General features: G+C 43.9%; 1 protein-coding gene across 2 annotated transcripts in view; it reads right to left on the reverse strand.

Moving 5' to 3' along the window:
* The window catches only part of LOC129834291 (protein kinase C-binding protein NELL1-like), a 466854-nt gene that overhangs the window by 222220 nt on the left and 225182 nt on the right, over positions 1-19452 (reverse strand). For both annotated transcript variants that reach the window (XM_055899150.1, XM_055899149.1), the window contains exons 6-8: positions 13410-13482; positions 12289-12371; positions 4719-4853 (exon numbers count right to left, since the gene is read on the reverse strand). In XM_055899150.1, the coding sequence (XP_055755125.1) occupies positions 4719-4853; positions 12289-12371; positions 13410-13482 (291 nt within the window). The remainder of the gene's footprint in view (positions 1-4718; positions 4854-12288; positions 12372-13409; positions 13483-19452) is intronic.

Consider the following 19452-nt stretch of genomic DNA (forward strand, 5'->3'; position numbering starts at 1 on the left):
GAAAAAACACCACCGCTTTATTCATCCGTGACGCATAAGCAAAATTCTCATATGCTGCCTTCTCTCCTATGGCAACCAGAAACTCCTCCACAGTGACAGTAGCTTCAGTAACACACCTAAAACCGTGCCGAAGTGACAGGGATGGCGTCCCCATGTGGGTTGAAAAACAATATACTTAATTCTACCACAACTAAATTAAAAAAAATGAGAGCGAGAGGGAGAGAGCGAGCGCGAGAGAGAGAGCGAGAGAGCCTGTGCTCCATATTAGGTTATATCCTATTTTAGTATATTACATTGTCTAATTATAGCATATTGAAACCTATTACATTGTCCTTGTTGTGGACACAATTAAGCCCATTAGCTTTGGGAGGAATTAGAGAAAGAATAATATTATTTTTTGGGGTCTTCCTTTGACACCGCCCAATATATACACGACCGGTCAAAAGTTTTAGAACACCTACTCATTCAATGTTTTTTTTTTTTTTTACTGTTTTCTACATTGTAGAATAATAGTGAACACATCAAAACTATGAAAAAGCACATATGGAATCATGTAGTAACCAAAAAAGTGTTCAACAAATCTAAATATATTTTATATTTGAGATTCTTCAAATAGCCACCCTTTGCCTTGATGACAGCTTTGCACACTCTTGGAATTTTCTCAACCAGCTTCAGGTAGTCACTTGGAATGCATTTCAATTAACAGGTGTGCCTTAAGTTAATTTATGGAATTCTTTCCTTCTTAATGCGTTGGAGCTATTCAGGTGGGCTGTGACAAGGAAGGGGGGGGGGGGGGTAGCCCTATTTGGTAAAATACCAAGTCCATATTATGGCAAGAACAGCTCAAATAAGCAAAGAGAAATGACAGTCCATCATTACTTTATGACAGGAAGGTCAGTCAATATGGAACATTTCAAGTTTCTTCAAGTGCAGACGCAAAAACCATCAAGCACTATGATGAAACTGGCTCTCATGAGGACCACCACAATAATGGAAGACCCAGAGTTACCTCTGCTGCAGATGGTAAGTTCATTAGAGTTACCAGCCTCAGAAATTGCAGCCCAAATAAATGCTTCACTGAGTTGAAGTAATATACACATCTCAACATCAACTGTTCAGAGGAGAATGTGTTAATCAGGCCTTCATGGTTGAAATGCTGCAGAAAAAACACTACTAAAGGACACAAATAAGAAGAAGAGACTTGCTTGGGCCAAGAAACATGAGCAATGGACATTAGAATGGTGGAAATATGTCCTTTGGTCCGAAGTCCAAATTTGAGATGTTTTGTTCCAACCGCCGTGTCTTTGTGAGAAGCTGTGTGGGTGAACGGATGATCTCCGCATGTGTATTTCCACACTGTACAGCATGGAGGAGGAGGGTGTGGGGGTGCTTTGCTGGTGACACTGTCTGTGATTTATTTAGAATTCAAGGCACACTTAAACAGCATGGCTAGCGTGGCAAAGAAATCACACAGAATTAGAAAACATAAAAGCATAAAAGTATCAATCATTCAGACTAACTAAGAGAGAGGATGGGATTAAACAAATCAGTTATGATGGTTCACCATCTGCGGTCCAGTTCATGTTTCGGATCTTTTAAAGAATTGTCATTCTGCAGCTATACGCAATCCCATCTGGTTTGGGCTATCATTTGTTTTTCAACAAGACAATGGCCCAACACACCTCCAGGCTGTGTAAGGGCTATATTACCAAGAAGGACAGTGATGTAGTGCAACATCAGATGACCTGGACTCTACAATCCCCCAACCTCAACTAAATTGAGATGGTTTGGGATGAGTTGGACCGGAAAATCAGACGACAAGTGCTCAGCATATGTGGGAACTCCTTCAAGACTGTTGGAAAAGCATTACAGGTGAAGCTGGTTAAGGGATTGCCAAGAGTGTGCAAAGCTGTCATCAAGGCAAAGGGTGGCTATTTTAAAAATCTAAAATATACAAATATTTTTTGGTTACTTTGAAGAATATCAAATATAAATGATATTATTTTATTTATATTATACACTTTTTTTGGTTACTACATGATTCCATAGTTTTGATGACTTCACTATTATTATACAATGTAGAAAACGTAAAAAAATATAGAAAACCCCTTAATTGAGTAGGTGTTATAACTTTTGACAGGTAGTGTAGATCCTGGATGTCAGGAAGCTTGGTACTGAGCCGCACACACTACACTATGTAGCGCCTTACGGTCAGATGCCGAGCAGTTGCCATACCAGGTGGGGATGCAACCGGTCAGGATGCTCTCAATGGTGCAGCTGTTGAACTTTGAGGATCTGGCCAAATATTGTCAGTCTCCTGAGGGGGAAAATGTGTTGTCATACCCTCTTCACAACTGTCTCGGTGTGTCTGGACCATGAAAGTTCGTAGGTGATGTGGACACCAAGGAACTAGAAACTCTCGACCCGCACCACTTCAGCCCTGCCGATGTGAATGGGGGCCTGTTGTCTTGCTCACATTGAGGGAGAGGTTTTTGTCCTGGCACCACACTGTCAGGTCTCTGACCTCCTCCCTATAAGCTTCGTTGTTAGTGATCAGGACTACCACTCTTGTGTCGTCAGCAAACTTCATGATGCTGTCAGAGTCATGCTTGGACACGCAGTCATGGGTGAACAGGGAGCACAGGAGGGGACTAAGCACCCACCCCTGAGGGGTCCCAGTGTTGAGGATCAGCTTGGCAGATGTGTTGTTGCCTACCCTTAGCACTAGGGGGTGGCCCGTCAGGAAGTCCAGGATCCAGTTGCAGAGGGAGGTGCCCAGTCCCAGGGTCCTTAGCTTAGTGATGAGCTTTGCGGGCACTATGGTGTTGAACACTGACCTTTAATCAATGAACAGCATTCTCAAATAGGTGTTCCTTTTCCCCAGGTGGGAAAGGGCAGTGTGGAGTGCATCATCTGTGGATCTGTTGGGGCGATATGCGAATTGGAGTTAGTCTAGCGTTTCCAGGATGATGTGAGCCATGACCAGCCTTTCAAAGCACTTCATGGCTACCAACGTGAGTGCTACGGGGCGGTAATCATTTAGGCTGGTTACCATTGCATTCTTGTTTGAAACATGTAGGTATTACAGACTCGGTCAGGGAGAGATTGAAAATGTCAGTGAAGAGACTTGACAGTTGGTCAGCGCATGCTTTGAGTACATGTCCTGGTAATCCATCTGTCCCCGCGGCTTTGTGAATGTTTACCTGGTTAAAGGTCTTCCTCACATCGGCAATGGAGAGCGTGATCACACAATTGTCCGGAAAAGCTGATGCTCTCATGCATGCTTCAGTGTTCCTTGCCTCGAAGCGAGCATAAAAGTCAACTATCCTCGTCTGGTAGACACCGTGCGATACTGGGCAGCTCGTGTCTGGGTTTCCCTTTGTAGTCTATAATAGTTTTACAATCCTGCCCCATCCGACGAGCGTCAAAGCTGGTGTAGTAGGATTCAATCTTAGTCCTGTATTGACACTTTGCCTGTTTGATGGGTCATCTGAGGGCATAGCGGGATTTCTTATAAGCATCCGGATTAGTGTCCTTGAAAGCGGCAGCTCTAGCCTTTAGCTCGGTTCGGTTGTTACCTGTAATCCATGGCTTCTTGTTGGGAAATGTACATATGGTCATTGTTGGGACGACGTCGTCGATGTACTTATTGATGAAGCCGGTAACTGAGGTGGTATACTACTCAATGCCATTGGATGAATCCCGGTGCATATTCCAGTCTGTGCTAGCAAAACAGTCCTGTAGCGTAGCATCCGCGTCATCTGTCCACTTCCGTGTTGATCAAATGACTGGCACTTCCTGCTTTCATTTTTTCTTGTAAGCAGGAATCAGGATAGAATTATGGTCAGATTTTCCAAATGGAGGGCATGGGAGAGCTTTGTATGCATCTCTGTGTGTGGAGTCAAGGTGGTTTAGAGTGTTTTCCCCCCTTGGTTGCACATGTGACATGCTGGTAGAAATTAGGTAAAACTGATTTAAGTTTGCCTGCATTGAAGTCCCCGGCCACTAGGAGCGCCGCTTCTGGATGAGCATTTACTTGTTTGCTTATGGCCTTATACAGCTCGTTGAGTGCGGCCTTAGTTCCAGCATCGGTTTGTGGTGGTAAATAGACGGCTACAAATAATATAGATGAGAACTCTCTTGGCAGATAGTGTGATCTACAGCTTATCATGAGCTATTCTACCTCAGGCGAGCAATACCTCAAGACTTATTTAATATTAGACATCGCACCCCAGCAGTTATTGGCAAATAGACACACACCCCCGCCCCTCATCTTGCCAGACGTAGCTGCTCTGTCCTGCCGATGCATTGAGAAGCCAGCCAGCTCTATATCCTTTGCGTCAGACTCATTAAATAAAAAAATATTGTCCAGTTCGAGGTGAGTAATCGCTGTTCTGATATCCAGAAGCTCTTTTCGGTCATAAGACATGGTAGCATCAACATTATGTACAAAATAAGTTACAAACAATGCGACATAACAAACCAAATAGCACAGTTGGTAAAACGGCAGCCATCCTCGCCGGCGCCATTCTATCTTTTATATTGGTATTTATTGTTTATTGCCCCTCCATTATTTGTATGTTTTTTATCTTGTTAATTGAACTGACTTGAATATCCCAAAAACACACCAATTGACTAGCGTGAGGGGAAAGTATTGACTTTTGTGAGGAGAAAGATATAAAAGTCATTGTATCTTTGTGATAGGGTGGGATACCCACCATGCAGACGCAGTTCCTGCAGTTCTCTGGCTCCACCCACAGCTCTTTGTCTCTGTAGTCCACACCGTTGGCACTGCACGTCCTGTCACAGCGGCAGCCCTCCAGCTGGGTCAGCCTGGAATCTGCGTAGTTCAGCTGGAGACTCACACACAAGCACACACAAACGCACACAAACACAGATACATACACATCATCATCCATTTCAATATTGCAGCACTATAGTCCTCTTCAACCAGCAAGAAGAGCAAGACGACAAAAAATGCAAAAACAACTGGCTACACATAGAAATGCACATTGGTCTGTGTTTAGCCCCCGGTGTTTCAGAATTAAATCCATTATTCATTTCTAGTTGTCCTTCCTTTATTATACACTCTACAAAATTCTGGGATGTTTGGATGACCCAATTGCTGGGTTGCAGCCATTATGTCACTACATGTATCAGTTACCTGATGTGGAATAGAGTCCCATGTAGTCATGGCTGTATGTAGTACAGTCCGCATGTATTTTGGGGTATGCATGGGTGTCCGAGCTGTGTGCTAGTAGTTTAAACAGACAGCTCGGTGCATTCAGTTTGTCAACACTTCTTACAAAAACAAGTATTGATGATGACAATCTCTCTTCCACTTTGAGCCATGAGAGATTGACATACGTATTATTAATGTTAGCTCTCCGTGTACACATTTGGGCTAGCCGTGCTGCCCTGTTCTGAGCCAATTGTAATGTTCCTAAGTCCCTGTTAGTGGCACCTGACCACACGACTGAACAGTAGTCCAGGTGCGGCAAAACTAGGGCCTATAGGACCTGCCTTGTTAATAGTGTTGTTAAGAAGGCAGAGCAGCGCTTTATTATGGACAGACTTCTCCCCATCTTAGCTACTGTAGTATCAACATGCTTTGACCATGACAGTTTACAATCCAGGGTCACTCCAAGCAGTTTAGTCACTTGCTAAATTTCCACATTATTCATTACAAAACATAGTTGAGGTTTAGGTATTTTAGGGATTCCCAAATATAATGATTTTAGTTTTGGAAATATTTAGGACTAACTTATTCCTTGCCACCCACTCTGAAACTAACTGCAGCTCTTTTTAAAGTGTTGCAGTCATTTCAGTCGCTATAGTAGCGAACATGTATAGTGTTGAGTCATCAGCATACATAGACACATAGATTTTGCTCAAATCCAGTGGCATGTCATTAGTAAAGATTGAACAAAGCAAGGGGCCTTGACAGCTACCCTTGGGGAAATATTGATTATACCTTGAATATGTTGGAGGCTTCCATTAAAGAACACTCTCTGCTTTCTGTTAAACATGTAACTCTTTATTCACAATATAGCACAGGTGTAAAGTCATGACACATACATTTTTTCAGCCGCACTGAAGTCTAACAGAACAGCCCCCACAATCTTTTTATTATCAATTTCTCTCAGCAAATCATCAGTCATTTGTGTAAGTGCTGTGCTTGTTGAAAGTCCATCCCTATTAGGGTGCTGGAAGTCTGTTGTCCATTTGTTTACAGTAAAATAAGATTGTATCTAGTCAAACACTAAATGTACTAAGGGTTGGTAACAGGCTGTTTGGTCAGCTATTTGAGCCAGTAAAGGGGGCTTTACTGTTCTTGGGTAGTGGAAATACTTTTGCTTCCCTCCAGGCTTGACGGCACACACTTTCTGGTAGGCTTAGATTGAAGATATGGCAAATGGGAGTGGCGATATCGTCTGCTATTATCCACAGTAATTTTCCATCCAAGATGTCAGACCCCGGTGGCTTTTCATTGTTGATAGACAACACTAATTGTTCCACCTCTTCCACACTCACTTTCCTGAAATGAAAATTACATTGCTTGTCTTTCATAATTTGGTAAGTTATACTTGGTTTGTGTAGTGTCAGCATTTGTTGCTGGCATGTCATGCTTAAGTTTTCTAATCTTGTCAATGAAAAAATCAATAAAGTAGTTGGCAATGTCAGTGGATTGTATGATGAATGAGTCATCTGATTCAATGAGTGATGGAGCTGAGTTTGCCTTTTTGCCTAAATTTTTTTTTTTTTGTTTTACCTTTATTTAACTAGGCAAGTCAGTTAAGAACAAATTCTTATTTTCAATGACGGCCTAGGAACAGTGGGTTAACTGCCTGTTCAGGGGCAGAACGACAGATTTGTACCTTGTCAGCTCGGGGATTTGAACTTGCAACCTTCCGGTTACTAGTCCAACGCTCTAACCACTAGGCTACGCTTCATTTAAGGAGCTCCAAAGCTTTTTACTATCATTCTTTATATCATGTATCTTTGTTTCATAGAATAGTTCATTCTTCTTTTTATTAAGTTGAGTCACACAATTTCTCAATTTGCAGTACGGTTGTGCAGCAGAATTATTTGACATTCCTTTTGCCTCATCCCTCTCAACCATACCATTTTTTTTATTCCTCATCACTCCAAGGTGTCTGAACAGTTTTTATAGTCATTTTCTTCATGGGTAGATGCTTATTAGAAACTGGATCAAGCAATTTCATAAATGTGTCAAGTGCAGCGTCTGGTTGTTCCTCATTACACACCACAGACCAGAAAACATAGGAATCACTACAAAACTTGCTGTATGACCTATACACTTTGATTTCCCTAGATATGGCTACTATTTGTGATCACTAAATCCGATGGATTACTGCTTTATACAGCATTAGTAAAGACGTGGTAAATTCATGTTGATGATTTCACCGAGGTAGGTTGACTGATAGCTAGCTAGCTATATACAGTGGGGAGAACAAGTATTTGATAAACTGCCGATTTTGCAGGTTGTTCTCCCCACTGTACATGTCTAAACAAAAGGACTCCACTACGCAAGAAACCATTTCCCTTTACCGTTTACACCTTCCAATAATCTAGAAATAAATAAAAAATGTTGTTTATAAAGTTGCTTTTAGTTGCCTGGTTTGCTAGATTAACATATACTGAATTAATTTTAAAACAGATGGGTTTATTGGTGTTACAATGCACCAGATCTGCTATTTTGGACCCCAGGCTACTGATGTCATGCAGTTTCTTGTTTATACTTTTTCATTACAACAACAAAAATGTATGGAGTAGAAAGTATATCATTTTTTTCTCGAATGTGGAGGAGTAAAAGCAAAAGTTGTCAAAAATATAAATAGTAAAGTACATTTACCCCCCAAAAATGACTTAAGTAGTACATTAAAGTATTTTTACTGAAGTACTTTACACCACTGAGCACATTACCTCACATGTGAATCCTTAAAGATATGGGTGGGGCTTAAGAGGAAGTGAACGACAATGAATGGGTGTAGACAAAGAAGAGCTTTCCAGTAGGTGTACCCAAAACGTTCAAGGGCCATTTTCTAAAAAGTGGTGTTACAAGTTTATCAACTTCCAAAGCAGAATTACTTTCCCATGTGTTCCTCAACTGCAGTGAATGATATACAATCTGAGTCTCTACTTTTATCCAATGTAAAAAACATAATTTCAAATGTTGCTACATAAGATTGAATCGAGGTGGTCGGTCACAACTGTATTTAACATGAGATCCTCTCTAAGCTTTACAGGAATGTGGTTCTGAATGTAGACCGCAATACCGCCCCCCTATTGGCATTTTTGTTTGTTTCTGTAAATGTTATCACAATGTATTGCTACCACTTTATCATCAGTGGAACTATCTAAGTTAGTTTCAGAGATAGTCAGAGTATGAATGTCATCTGTTACTAGCACGTTTAAAAAAATGTATTTAACCTTTATTTAACTAGGCAAGTCAGTTAAGAACAAATTCTTATTTACAATGACGGCCTACCCCGGCCAAACCTGGACGACACTGGGCCAATTGTGCGCCGCCCTATGGGACTCCCAATCACGGCCGGATGTGATACAGCCTGGATTATTACGTTATTGATTTTGTGACCCTTGTTACTTAGGCTAATGTTAATGTGGGCTATTTATACCACTTTTTGGGATGCTTTACTGTTTTTAATGCTTTACTGGGTAGCTTATCAGAAATAGACATGCTAATTTCTTTTAAGTTTGAACTGATAGTGCAGGGTGAGCTGCATACGGTGGACTTTCTACTAGGGCACACCTCCTCAGTGCTAACAGTATAACTCTGGTTCATAGGCACATGATTATTGCATACAATAGCTGTAGGATCAACAGAGACATTCAGGGCAGTTAAAGGGACATAAACTAAAAGGATCCGCCCCATTTTTTTCTATTTTCGCCTAAAATGACATACCCAAATCTAACTGCCTGTAGCTCGGGCCCTGAAGCAAGGACATGCATTTCTTGGTACCATTTGAAAGGAAACACTTTGAAGTTTGTGAAAATGTCAAAGGAATGTAGGAGAATATAACACATTAGATCTGGTAAAAGATACTACATAATCTTTGAAAAGCAAGAGAAAATCCATAATGTATTATTCCAGCCCAGGTGCAATTTAGATTGTGTCCACTAGATGGCAGCAGTGCATGTACAACGTTTTTGACTGTTCCAATGAAGCAATGCATTTCTGTTCAAAATGTTGTATCAAGACTGCCCAAATGTGCCTAATTTGTTTATTATTCACTTTTCATATTCAAAACTGTGCACTCTCCTCAAACAATATAGCGTGGTATCCTTTCACTGTAATAGCTACTGTAAATTGGGCAGTGCAGTTAGATTAACAAGCATTTAAGCTTTCTGCCAATATCCGATATGTCTTTGTCCTGGGAAATGTTCTTGTTACTTACAACCTCATGCAAATCGCATTAGCCTAAATTAGCTCAACCAACGCAGGGGACCCACCAATCCTGAAGAAGTTAAGTTACTTACATTGTATCTTCCAACGCCCCTGGGATAATGTACATTTGCTGCAGCATTATGACAACTAAGTGACCTACTGGTAGGGATTAACTGAGCTGGTCTTGGTCATTGATGTCATTGTCTCAACGCAGACGTGAAATGCGTGGATAGAGTCTAGGGGGCAAAAATATGGATGGACTCCGTCATTCTTGTAGAGGATTTTCTGTTCCAGAAGGTGTCAAAGTTATCTATAAAAGTGAATCCAACAGAGCTACAGTAATCTTTTAGCCAGGTGTATAATGCCAGTATCCTGCTGAATCTTTCACACCCGCAGCCTAACAATGGTAAATAATAATTGGCTGATTTTTGGAATCTTTCATTGGTAAAATCAGTTCTTTAAAATACATTTCCAGAAGTTCCGAGCTAGCCCTCCTAATGTTGTTTGACCCTACACGGACGACGACAGCATCAGTTCCCAGCATCTGTCGTAGAACGGTCGGAAGCAAGCCTTGTAATGTCCTGTACTCGTGCTCCAGGATAGCACATGGTTTTTGCCGAGGGAACAATGATGTTTATAACCATAGAACAGCCGATGACGACAGCTGGTGTAATGGCTGAGGAGATCCGGCCATTCTTTTGCCTTGAGTGTTTTCGCAAAACCCTTGAGGACCGAAGGGCGGTGGGGCCCGATGGACCCGAGCCGTTTGTAGAATCCATCGTGGATGATGAACGGGCAGGAGCCTCAGACAGCCTCACAGTCAGATGAAGGTGGGAGCTCTGAGGATCGCAGGTACCTCCGGATCCGATCTCAAATCTGAAGTCTGCAGGGAAGAAGGCGAAGCTGTTTCTGGTCTGTGTCTGGTCTAGGAGGCCCCCAATGCCAGAGGACGCTGTTCGACTTCCATATCTCCATGGCTGGTTGTTTGGATTGAGAACAGGAACATCCACCAAGTCATCCAGGAGCATCCTTCTAGCTCCATTCTCCAGGGAAGGGGGAGACCCCGTCAAGGAGGGATCCCTGCAGAGTACCGGCCAGTCGGCTGTGGAGAGACGACACGGCGTTGACACTTCCACATGGCCAGAGCGGGCATCCGTCTACTGGGGTAGAAGAGGAAGTAGGAAGGTGTGGATTCCCCAGTAGCTTGTGTAGGTTCACTACCTGTTTGCTAAGAGTAGCCAATTCATCTCCGAGATAGAATCACACGGCTATCAATAATGTCATGCCAAGGTAAAGCCACATCAATCACACAATTAATTGTAATTTTGTCAAATTTGAGCCATGAGCTTTGGATACAGGAGCTGTCAAAAAGCACATTATTTGAAAAACTATTTCAAAATAATATGGTGATGCTTAAAGGCCAAGTTCAGTATTTTGCAACTTGATGTTAGATATTTCCTCCATAGACTGAGGGGACTGCAGGGTGAGGAACTATCTAACATTACGTTTTCAAAATTTTGATCTTCCTGTTTTACGGGACCACTACAGGCTGGCTTCCACAGCACCATAGCACCAGCATCATAAGGGTACGATGGGACATACCAATAATTTATGTATTGGAAGACGTAATAAAATAGACTACACTTGCAGTATACTCAAGCCAAGATATGACAGGCTACAAGACTGTCAAAAAGTGTGTGTGTCATCCATTTCATGTCATCAACAGCACAAAACATGCATATAGGCTCTGACTAAGCTCATTTGCAACCCCTTCTATCTCTCTCTCACACACACACACACACACACACACACACACACACACACACACACACACACACACACACACACACACACACACACACACACACACACACACACACACACACACACACAGAGCCACTGCTAATTCATGCATGGAACTTCTATTCTCAGCTCACTCTCCCTGACACTGCATATTATACAGCTAGCCGGGCACCAAGAGGTTAGCAATTATTCATCCACCACCTCCATCACCCTCTTCCCTTTCATCACTCTATCCCACCCTCCCTCGTTCACAGCCACGAGGGGAGGAAAGTGCCATTTCTACACGCTGCGTTGCTGTGTAAGCAGGGAAGTCAGACTAAATACCACCCTATTCCCTATATAGTGCGCTACTTTTGACCAGAACCCTATGGGCCCTAGTCAAAATAGGGAATAGGGTGCCAATTGGAATATTGACAAAGTGAGAGCTTCGGGTCTATTATAATGAAGGAGGAGGAAGTTATTTACAGTGGGATGACTCCAAGCCTAGGTCTGGCTGGTGGGCTGTCCTTGCTTCACACACACACACACACACACACACACACACACACACACACACACACACACACACACACACACACATACATACATACATACATACATACATACATACATACATACATACATACATACATACATACATACATACATACATACGCATGCACATGCTTGAGTGTCGTGCTGAGAGGAACGTCATGTTCAGCCCCTGTTAGTGTCCCACAGGGCCGAGACGGCTGCCATTTAATGACACCACTGTGATCTCCGATCATACCTATCCTGTGTGCGTGTGTGTGTCTGTTGTATGACCTCTGATCATACCTACCTGCCCTTTGGAGAAGGAAGAGAGGGCTTTGATTCAAGGTTTTTGTGTGTGTGTGTGTGTGTGCGTGTGTGCGCGTGTGTGTGTGTGTGTGCGGGTGAGCGTGTTCATGTTCCCAGACTAAGGTCTCTCAGGTAGAATGTTGGGACATAAAGCCTCACACCACATCACTTATAAGGTCGCTTGTTTGAGGTTAAAGTTCAAAATGCTATTTTTTTGAATGAGTGGTCACTCTCACCTTCAGGGTCATCTTGGCCAGCAACTCCTGAAGGTCCATGATGCCTTGCACCAGGCTCAGGAAATCACTGCATGTCGGACAGGCTCAACAGGAGAAAAGGATGGACAAAGAAAGACAGGAGTGGGAGAGGGGATAAAAGAGTAAAGGACAAGAGAAAAGGAAGGAGGTAGAGAGAAGGCAAAATAAGAGAAAAAGAGAAAAGGTACATTTATACAAATTTTACTAAAACATTGTTGCTCAAAATATAAGAGGATAACCAAAGCTATAGAACATTGAGTGATCGAACTCATCTCCTTGCACTTCCTATCTTGCCACGTGGCTCTTTTCTCAGAGGATTGTTGGTCATTTTTTTTTGTCTTTTACACAATGTTTTATGCATGTTTGAAGAAAGAAAAGTTCACTTCTATAATAATATTAAGCAGCTTGTTGTCCTGTACCTAATAGAGCTGCATTGGCTTCTCGGGTGCGACGCGAGTCCTGGATCACACAAATATCGACGAGTGGAGTGACAGACTATGATTGCATGCCTTATTGATCAGCGACAGAGACAGTAGCATCGCCACAAGTGCACAACACAAGCCCTGCATCTTCATTTGTTTGACAATAAAAGGAGGGAGAGAGAGAGGGAGGGAGGTTTGAAAATGTAATTTAAATGACAAAGACAAAGGGAAAAGGTGTGTGTGTGCGTGCGTGCGTGTGTAGGTGTGAGAGAACGAGAAAGAGGGAGAGAGAGAACATAGATGGAGTTCCACTGGCTAATGATGAGGGATTAGTAAGAGTAACAGAGACTGGAGTATAGCTAACGAGACATTATTGGATGCCATCTCCACTTTCTCTCAGTACCTCTTCACTTTCCAGACAAAACGAAGAAGAGGACGGGAACATTTAGGACAAGGAACATGTTGGAATAACCCGTCCTGTGTCCTCAACAACAAGCTAATCATACTGAGCTTGTAATCATAAAGTACCTCTGAGTAAGAGTGCTGATCTAAGATCAGGTCTTCCCTGTCCATACAATTGTATTCATTACTATCTAAAAAGCTCAACTGATCCTAGAGTAGGACTCTTACTTTTATAAACACGTGCTCAGAGCTAAGGGTAATGACAGTTACTATACTTACTGCGATTAAGGTTGGGACATTGTGTGATGTAGCCGTTTGGAGCAAAAATTAGTTTGACATCCTGAATGGTACCCTGTGGGGAAGGTGAGAAAGAAAAATTGTGAGAAAGAGGGGGACAGAGAGAGAACGAGAGAGAGAGAAGAGATACACATAAAAATTATATATATATAAATACACACAAATATATAAAAAAGGGCTGATAGTGACTAATAAGAAACTGCATGGGTCTGGTGGTGACAGTTATATTTGATTACTTTAATATTTAATTCCAAGTCATCATCTCATCTCTATAGAGCTGCTGTCTGAGTAAATAAGGCATACTTCAAAGTAAATAAGGCATACTTTTATGACTGCTGAATACCAACTATCAATCATTTAGATCATGTATTTTCAGACTCTCGAAACAACTGCATTCAATCCCTCTCGTTCGATCTTCTCTGCTCCCGAGTGTTCACAGGCGATCAGTCTCCATGTCTGCTCCGCACAGAACGGACAAGTTTAAGCGGTTGTGCAATGGATTATGGTCATTGTAGTTAATTACCACATTATGTCCTACTACTCCTTACTACATCGCACAGTTCAAGCTTGATCTGATTTATCTCTACAGAAACTGCACATTGAGGTCACAGAAAAAAAACAGAATTAAATGAAATTCAAATAATTGAACCAGCTTTGGTCAATTATTTGTTTAAAAAACGAAAAATGGCAGAAATGTTGGTTAATCACTCAGCACTAGTGCATGTATTTATGTGTGTGTGCAGGGGCGGGCGGCGGTTCGTCTGTGTGTCAGTCACTGTGATGGTCCAATATGGTCTCAGAGCAATTCGTATTATTCTGCATATAAATACGAGACACTCCATTTATACTGAACAAAAATATAAACACAACATGCAACAATTACAATGATTTTACTGAGTTACAGTTCATAAAAGGAAATCAGTCAATTTAAATAAATGCATTAGGTTCTGACCTATGGAGTTCACATGACTGGGCAGGGGTGCAGCCATGGGTTGGCCTGGGAGGGCATAGGCCCACCCACTTGGGAGCAAGGCCCAGACAAACAGAACAAGTTTTTCCACACAAAAGGGCTTTATTACAGACAGAAATACTCCTGTAAATATAAAAAATATTTTAAAAATACTCCTGGCTTATCTCAGACAATCCCACAGGTGAAGAAGCCAGATGTGGAGGTCCTGGGCTGGCATGGTTACACGTGGTCTGCGGTTGTGAAGCCGGTTGGACGTACTGCCAAATTCTCTAACACAACGTTGGAGGAGGCTTATGGTAGAGAAATTAACATTCAATTCTCTGGCAAAAGCTCTGGCGGACATCCCTGCAGTCAGCATGCCAATTGCACGCTCCCTCAAAACTTCTGTGTTGTTGTCACGCCCTGGCCTTAGTATTATTGGTTTTCTTTATTATTTTAGTTAGGTCAGGGTGTGACATGGGGAATGTTTTTGTTTTGTTGGTTTTGGGTGTTGTTTATGGTAAAGGGGTTGTGTATAGTATATGGGTTTGTGTGGAGTACAGGTTTCTAGTATTGTCTATGTATGTTTAGTTGTCTAGGAGAGTCTATGGTTACCTGAATGAGTTCCCAATTAGAGACAGCTGATTTCGGTTGTCTCTGATTGGGAGCCTTATTTAGGGTAGCCATAGGCTCTCATTGGTTGTGGGTAATTGTCTATGTAGAACGTTTGTAGCCTGTATGTATGTGCACAACGTTTGTAGCTTCACGGTCGTTTTGTTATTTTGTTAAAGTGTTTCGTGTTTATTGTTTGTCATCTTTTAAAAATAAAAGAAGATGGCTTATTTTCCAACTGCTGCATTTTGGTCCGTCAATCCGCCACACGATCGTGACAGAATTACCCACCTTTAGGACCAAGCGGCATGACCAGCGGCAACAGGAGCAATACAAGGATTTATGGACATGGGAGGAAATTTTAGACCGGGAGGTACCAGGAGAATATAACCGCCCCAAAGCTGAGCTGGAGGCAGCGAAAGCAGAGAGGCGGCGATATGAGGAGCTAGCTCGGAGGCAGGAAAAGGAACCTACAAAGGATCTGGGTTACACTACGTGGGAGGAGATCGACAGGTGGGCGATCAACCCAGGGAGAGTGCCGGAGCCCGCCTGGGATTCTCTGGCGCAGTGCGAGGAGGGATACCGGCGAATGGAGGCAGCACGACGAAGCGGTAGGAAGCCTGTGGGAAAACCCAAAACATTTCTTTGGGGGGGGCTTAAAGGGAGAGTGGCGAAGTCAGGTAGGAAACCTGCGCCTACTCCCTGTAATTACCGTGGAGAGCGAGAGTACGGGCAGACACCGTGTTACGCAGTAGAGCGCACGGTGTCTCCTGTACGTGTGCATAGCCCGGTGCGGGTTATTCCACCTCCCCGCACTGGCAGGGCTAGATTGAGTATTGAGCCGGATGTCATGAAGCCGGCCCTACATATCTGGCCACCAGTGCGTCTCCTCGGGCCGGTTTACATGGCACCAGCCTTACGCATGGTGTCCCCGGTTCGCCTACATAGCCCGGTGCGGGTTATTCCACCTCTCCGCACTGGTCAGGCAACGGGGAGCATTCAACCAGGTAAGGTTGGTCAGGCTCACTGCTCAAGGGAGCCAATACGCCTGCACGGTCCGGTATTTCCGGCGCCACCTCCCCGCCCCAGTTCAGTGCCACCAGTGCCTACACCACGTAACAGGCTTCCAGTGTGTCTCCAGAGCCCTGTTCCTCCTCCACGCACTCGTCCTATGGTGCGTGTCTCCAGCCCGGTATCACCAATTCCGGCACCACGCACTAAGCCTTTTGTGCGTCTCCAGAGTCCTGTGCATCCTGTTGCTGCTCCCCGCATTAGCCCTGAGATGCGTGTCCCCAGTCCGGTACCACCAGTTCCGGCCCCACGCACTAGGCCTAATGTGCGTCCCCAGGGTCCAGTATGCCCTGTTCCTGCTCCCCGCACTAGCCCTGAGATGCGTGTCCCCAGCCCGGTGCCACCAGTCCCGGCACCACGCACCAGGCCTACAGTGCGCCTCAGCCGGCAGGAGTCTGCCGTCTGCACAGCGATGACTGAACTGCTCGTCTCCCCAGCGCCATCTGAGCCATCCGTCTCCCCAGCGCCATCTGAGCCATCTGTCTCCCCAGCGCCATCTGAGCCATCCGTCTGCAATGAGCCTGCAAAGCCGCCCGTCTGCCATGAGCCTGCAAAGCCGCCCGTCTGCCATGAGCCCACTGAGCCGTCCGCCAGACAGGAGCCGCTAGAGCCGCCAGCCAGACAGGAGCCGCTAGAGCCGTCCGACAGGATCTGCCAGAGCCGCCAACCAGACAGGATCTGCCAGAGCCGCCAACCAGACAGGATCTGCCAGAGCCGCCAACCAGACAGGATCTGCCAGAGCCGCCAACCAGACAGGATCTGCCAGATCAGTCAGCCAGCCATGAGCAGCCAGATCCGTCAGCTAGCCATGAGCAGCCAGATCCGTCAGCCAGCCATGGGCCATCCCTCAGTCCGGAGCTGCCATTCCTCAGTCCGGAGCTGCCCCTTACCCTGGTGCTGCCCCTTACCCTGGTACTGCCCCTGACCCTGGTACTGTCCCTGACCCTAGTACTGCCCCTGACCCTGGTACTGCCTCTTACCCTGGTACTGCCCCTTAGTCCGGAACTGCCCCTGAATGCAATGGGGTTAAGGTGGAGGGGGGTCGTTTGGAGGAAGCCTAGGAGGTGTTTAGGTACTGTGGTGACGTGGGGACCGCGACCAGAGCCGGAGCCGCCACCGTGGATGGAAGCCCACCCAGACCCTCCCCTAGACTGTGTATGGTGCGCCCGGAGTTTGCGCCTCAAGGGGGGGGTTATGTCACGCCCTGGCCTTAGTATTATTGGTTTTCTTTATTATTTTAGTTAGGTCAGGGTGTGACATGGGGAATGTTTTTGTTTTGTTGGTTTTGGGTGTTGTTTATGGTAAAGGGGTTGTGTATAGTATATGGGTTTGTGTGGAGTACAGGTTTCTAGTATTGTCTATGTATGTTTAGTTGTCTAGGAGAGTCTATGGTTACCTGAATGAGTTCCCAATTAGAGACAGCTGATTTCGGTTGTCTCTGATTGGGAGCCTTATTTAGGGTAGCCATAGGCTCTCATTGGTTGTGGGTAATTGTCTATGTAGAACGTTTGTAGCCTGTATGTATGTGCACAACGTTTGTAGCTTCACGGTCGTTTTGTTATTTTGTTAAAGTGTTTCGTGTTTATTGTTTGTCATCTTTTAAAAATAAAAGAAGATGGCTTATTTTCCAACTGCTGCATTTTGGTCCGTCAATCCGCCACACGATCGTGACAGTTGTTGTGTTGTGTGACAAAACTTCACATTTTAGAGTGGCCTTTTATTGTCCACACCACAAGGTGCACCTCTGTAATGATTATGTTGTTTAATCAGCTTCTTAAAATGCCACACCTGTCAGGTAGATGGATTATCTTGGCAAAATATAAATGCTCACTAACAGGGATGTAAGGACATTTGTGCACACAATTTGAGATAAATAAGCTATTTGTGCATCTGGAAAATTTCTGGCCTCTTATTTCAGCTCATGAATACTTTACATGTTGCTTTCATATTTTTGTTCAGCATAGTATGATACCTGTATGTTACGTTTCGTATGGTATGTATTAATTTGTGGATGTCCATCATCCATTTAGTATGATATTTTACGAATTCCAATTTCGAATTCGAATTCGAATTCCAAGTTACGAATTTTCAAAATGTATGATTTGCTACGAATTCCAATTTGTTGTGGCTAAGGTTAGCTAGGTGGGTAGGTGGCTAACGCTAACATTATATAGCTCTATGGGTTAGGGGTTAAGGTTAGGGTTAAAGTTAGAAGTTAGTTTAAATGGTTATGGTTAGGATTAGGGGAAGGGTTAGCAGAAATGCTAAGTCGTTGAAAAGTAGAAATTAAGTAGTTGCAAAGTTGTTAATTAGCTTAAATGCTGAAGTTGTCCATGATGAGATTCAAACTCGCAACCTTTGGGTTGCTAGTGTAACAGTTTAGCTTCCGTCCCTCTCCTCGCCCCAACCTGGGCTCAAACCAGGGACCCTCTGCACACATCAACAACAGTCACCCACGAAGCATCGTTACCCATTGCTCCACAGAGCAAGGGGAACAACTACTTCAAGGTCTCAGAGCAAGTGACGTCACCGATTGAAATGCAATTATCGCGCACCACCTCTAACTAGCTAGCCATTTCACATCGGTTACACTAGACGTTCACGTTATGCGCTCACCCATCCACCCCGGCCAACCACCCTCCCTATGTTTTTGCCTTAAGTAAAATGATATCTCATGTAAGCATAACAAACGTAACATATCATACACATTTGAGTATCTCGGATTTACGTTTACTATGTTATGTCTAGTCTATGAGACCAGTCTGGATGGTCAAACTAACCCAAAGCAGCATGCCAATTAAAACAAGGGGAAAATACCCAGCATAATAGAACAATTCAAGTCTGTTCATAGTGACAGAGAAGAGGACAGTCTATTTTTATATTGGGTCCGGAAGGCATTTTGTGAAACCCATAAAAACCCATTTAAATTCTATTTCTCAAGCCAAGTTTTGTGTATCTCTTTGTGTGTAACTGTATTGACAGTCTGAAATGGTCCACCCAAGAAGGCACAACAGCGCTTCTTTAACCTCAGGAGGCTGAAGATATTTGGCTTGGCCAAAACCCTCACAAACTTTTACAGATGCACAATTGAGAGCATCCTGTCGGGCTGTATCAATGCCTGGTACGGCAACTGCACAGCCAGCAAACGCAGGGCTCTCCAGAGGGTGGTATGGTCTGCCCAACACATCATCGGTGGCAAAATACCTGCCCTCCAGGACATCTACAACATCCGATGTCACAAGAAGGAAAAAAGATCATCAAGAACAACAACCATCCGAGTCACTGCCTGTTTACCACGCTATCATCCAGAGGGCGAGGTTAACTGCTTGTGAATAGTGGGGGGGGGCGCTGTTTTCACTTTGGAAAAAATCGTGCCCAAATTAAACAGCCTCC

This window comes from Salvelinus fontinalis, chromosome 35 (genome assembly GCF_029448725.1).
Source record: "Salvelinus fontinalis isolate EN_2023a chromosome 35, ASM2944872v1, whole genome shotgun sequence".
NCBI lineage: Eukaryota > Metazoa > Chordata > Actinopteri > Salmoniformes > Salmonidae > Salvelinus > Salvelinus fontinalis.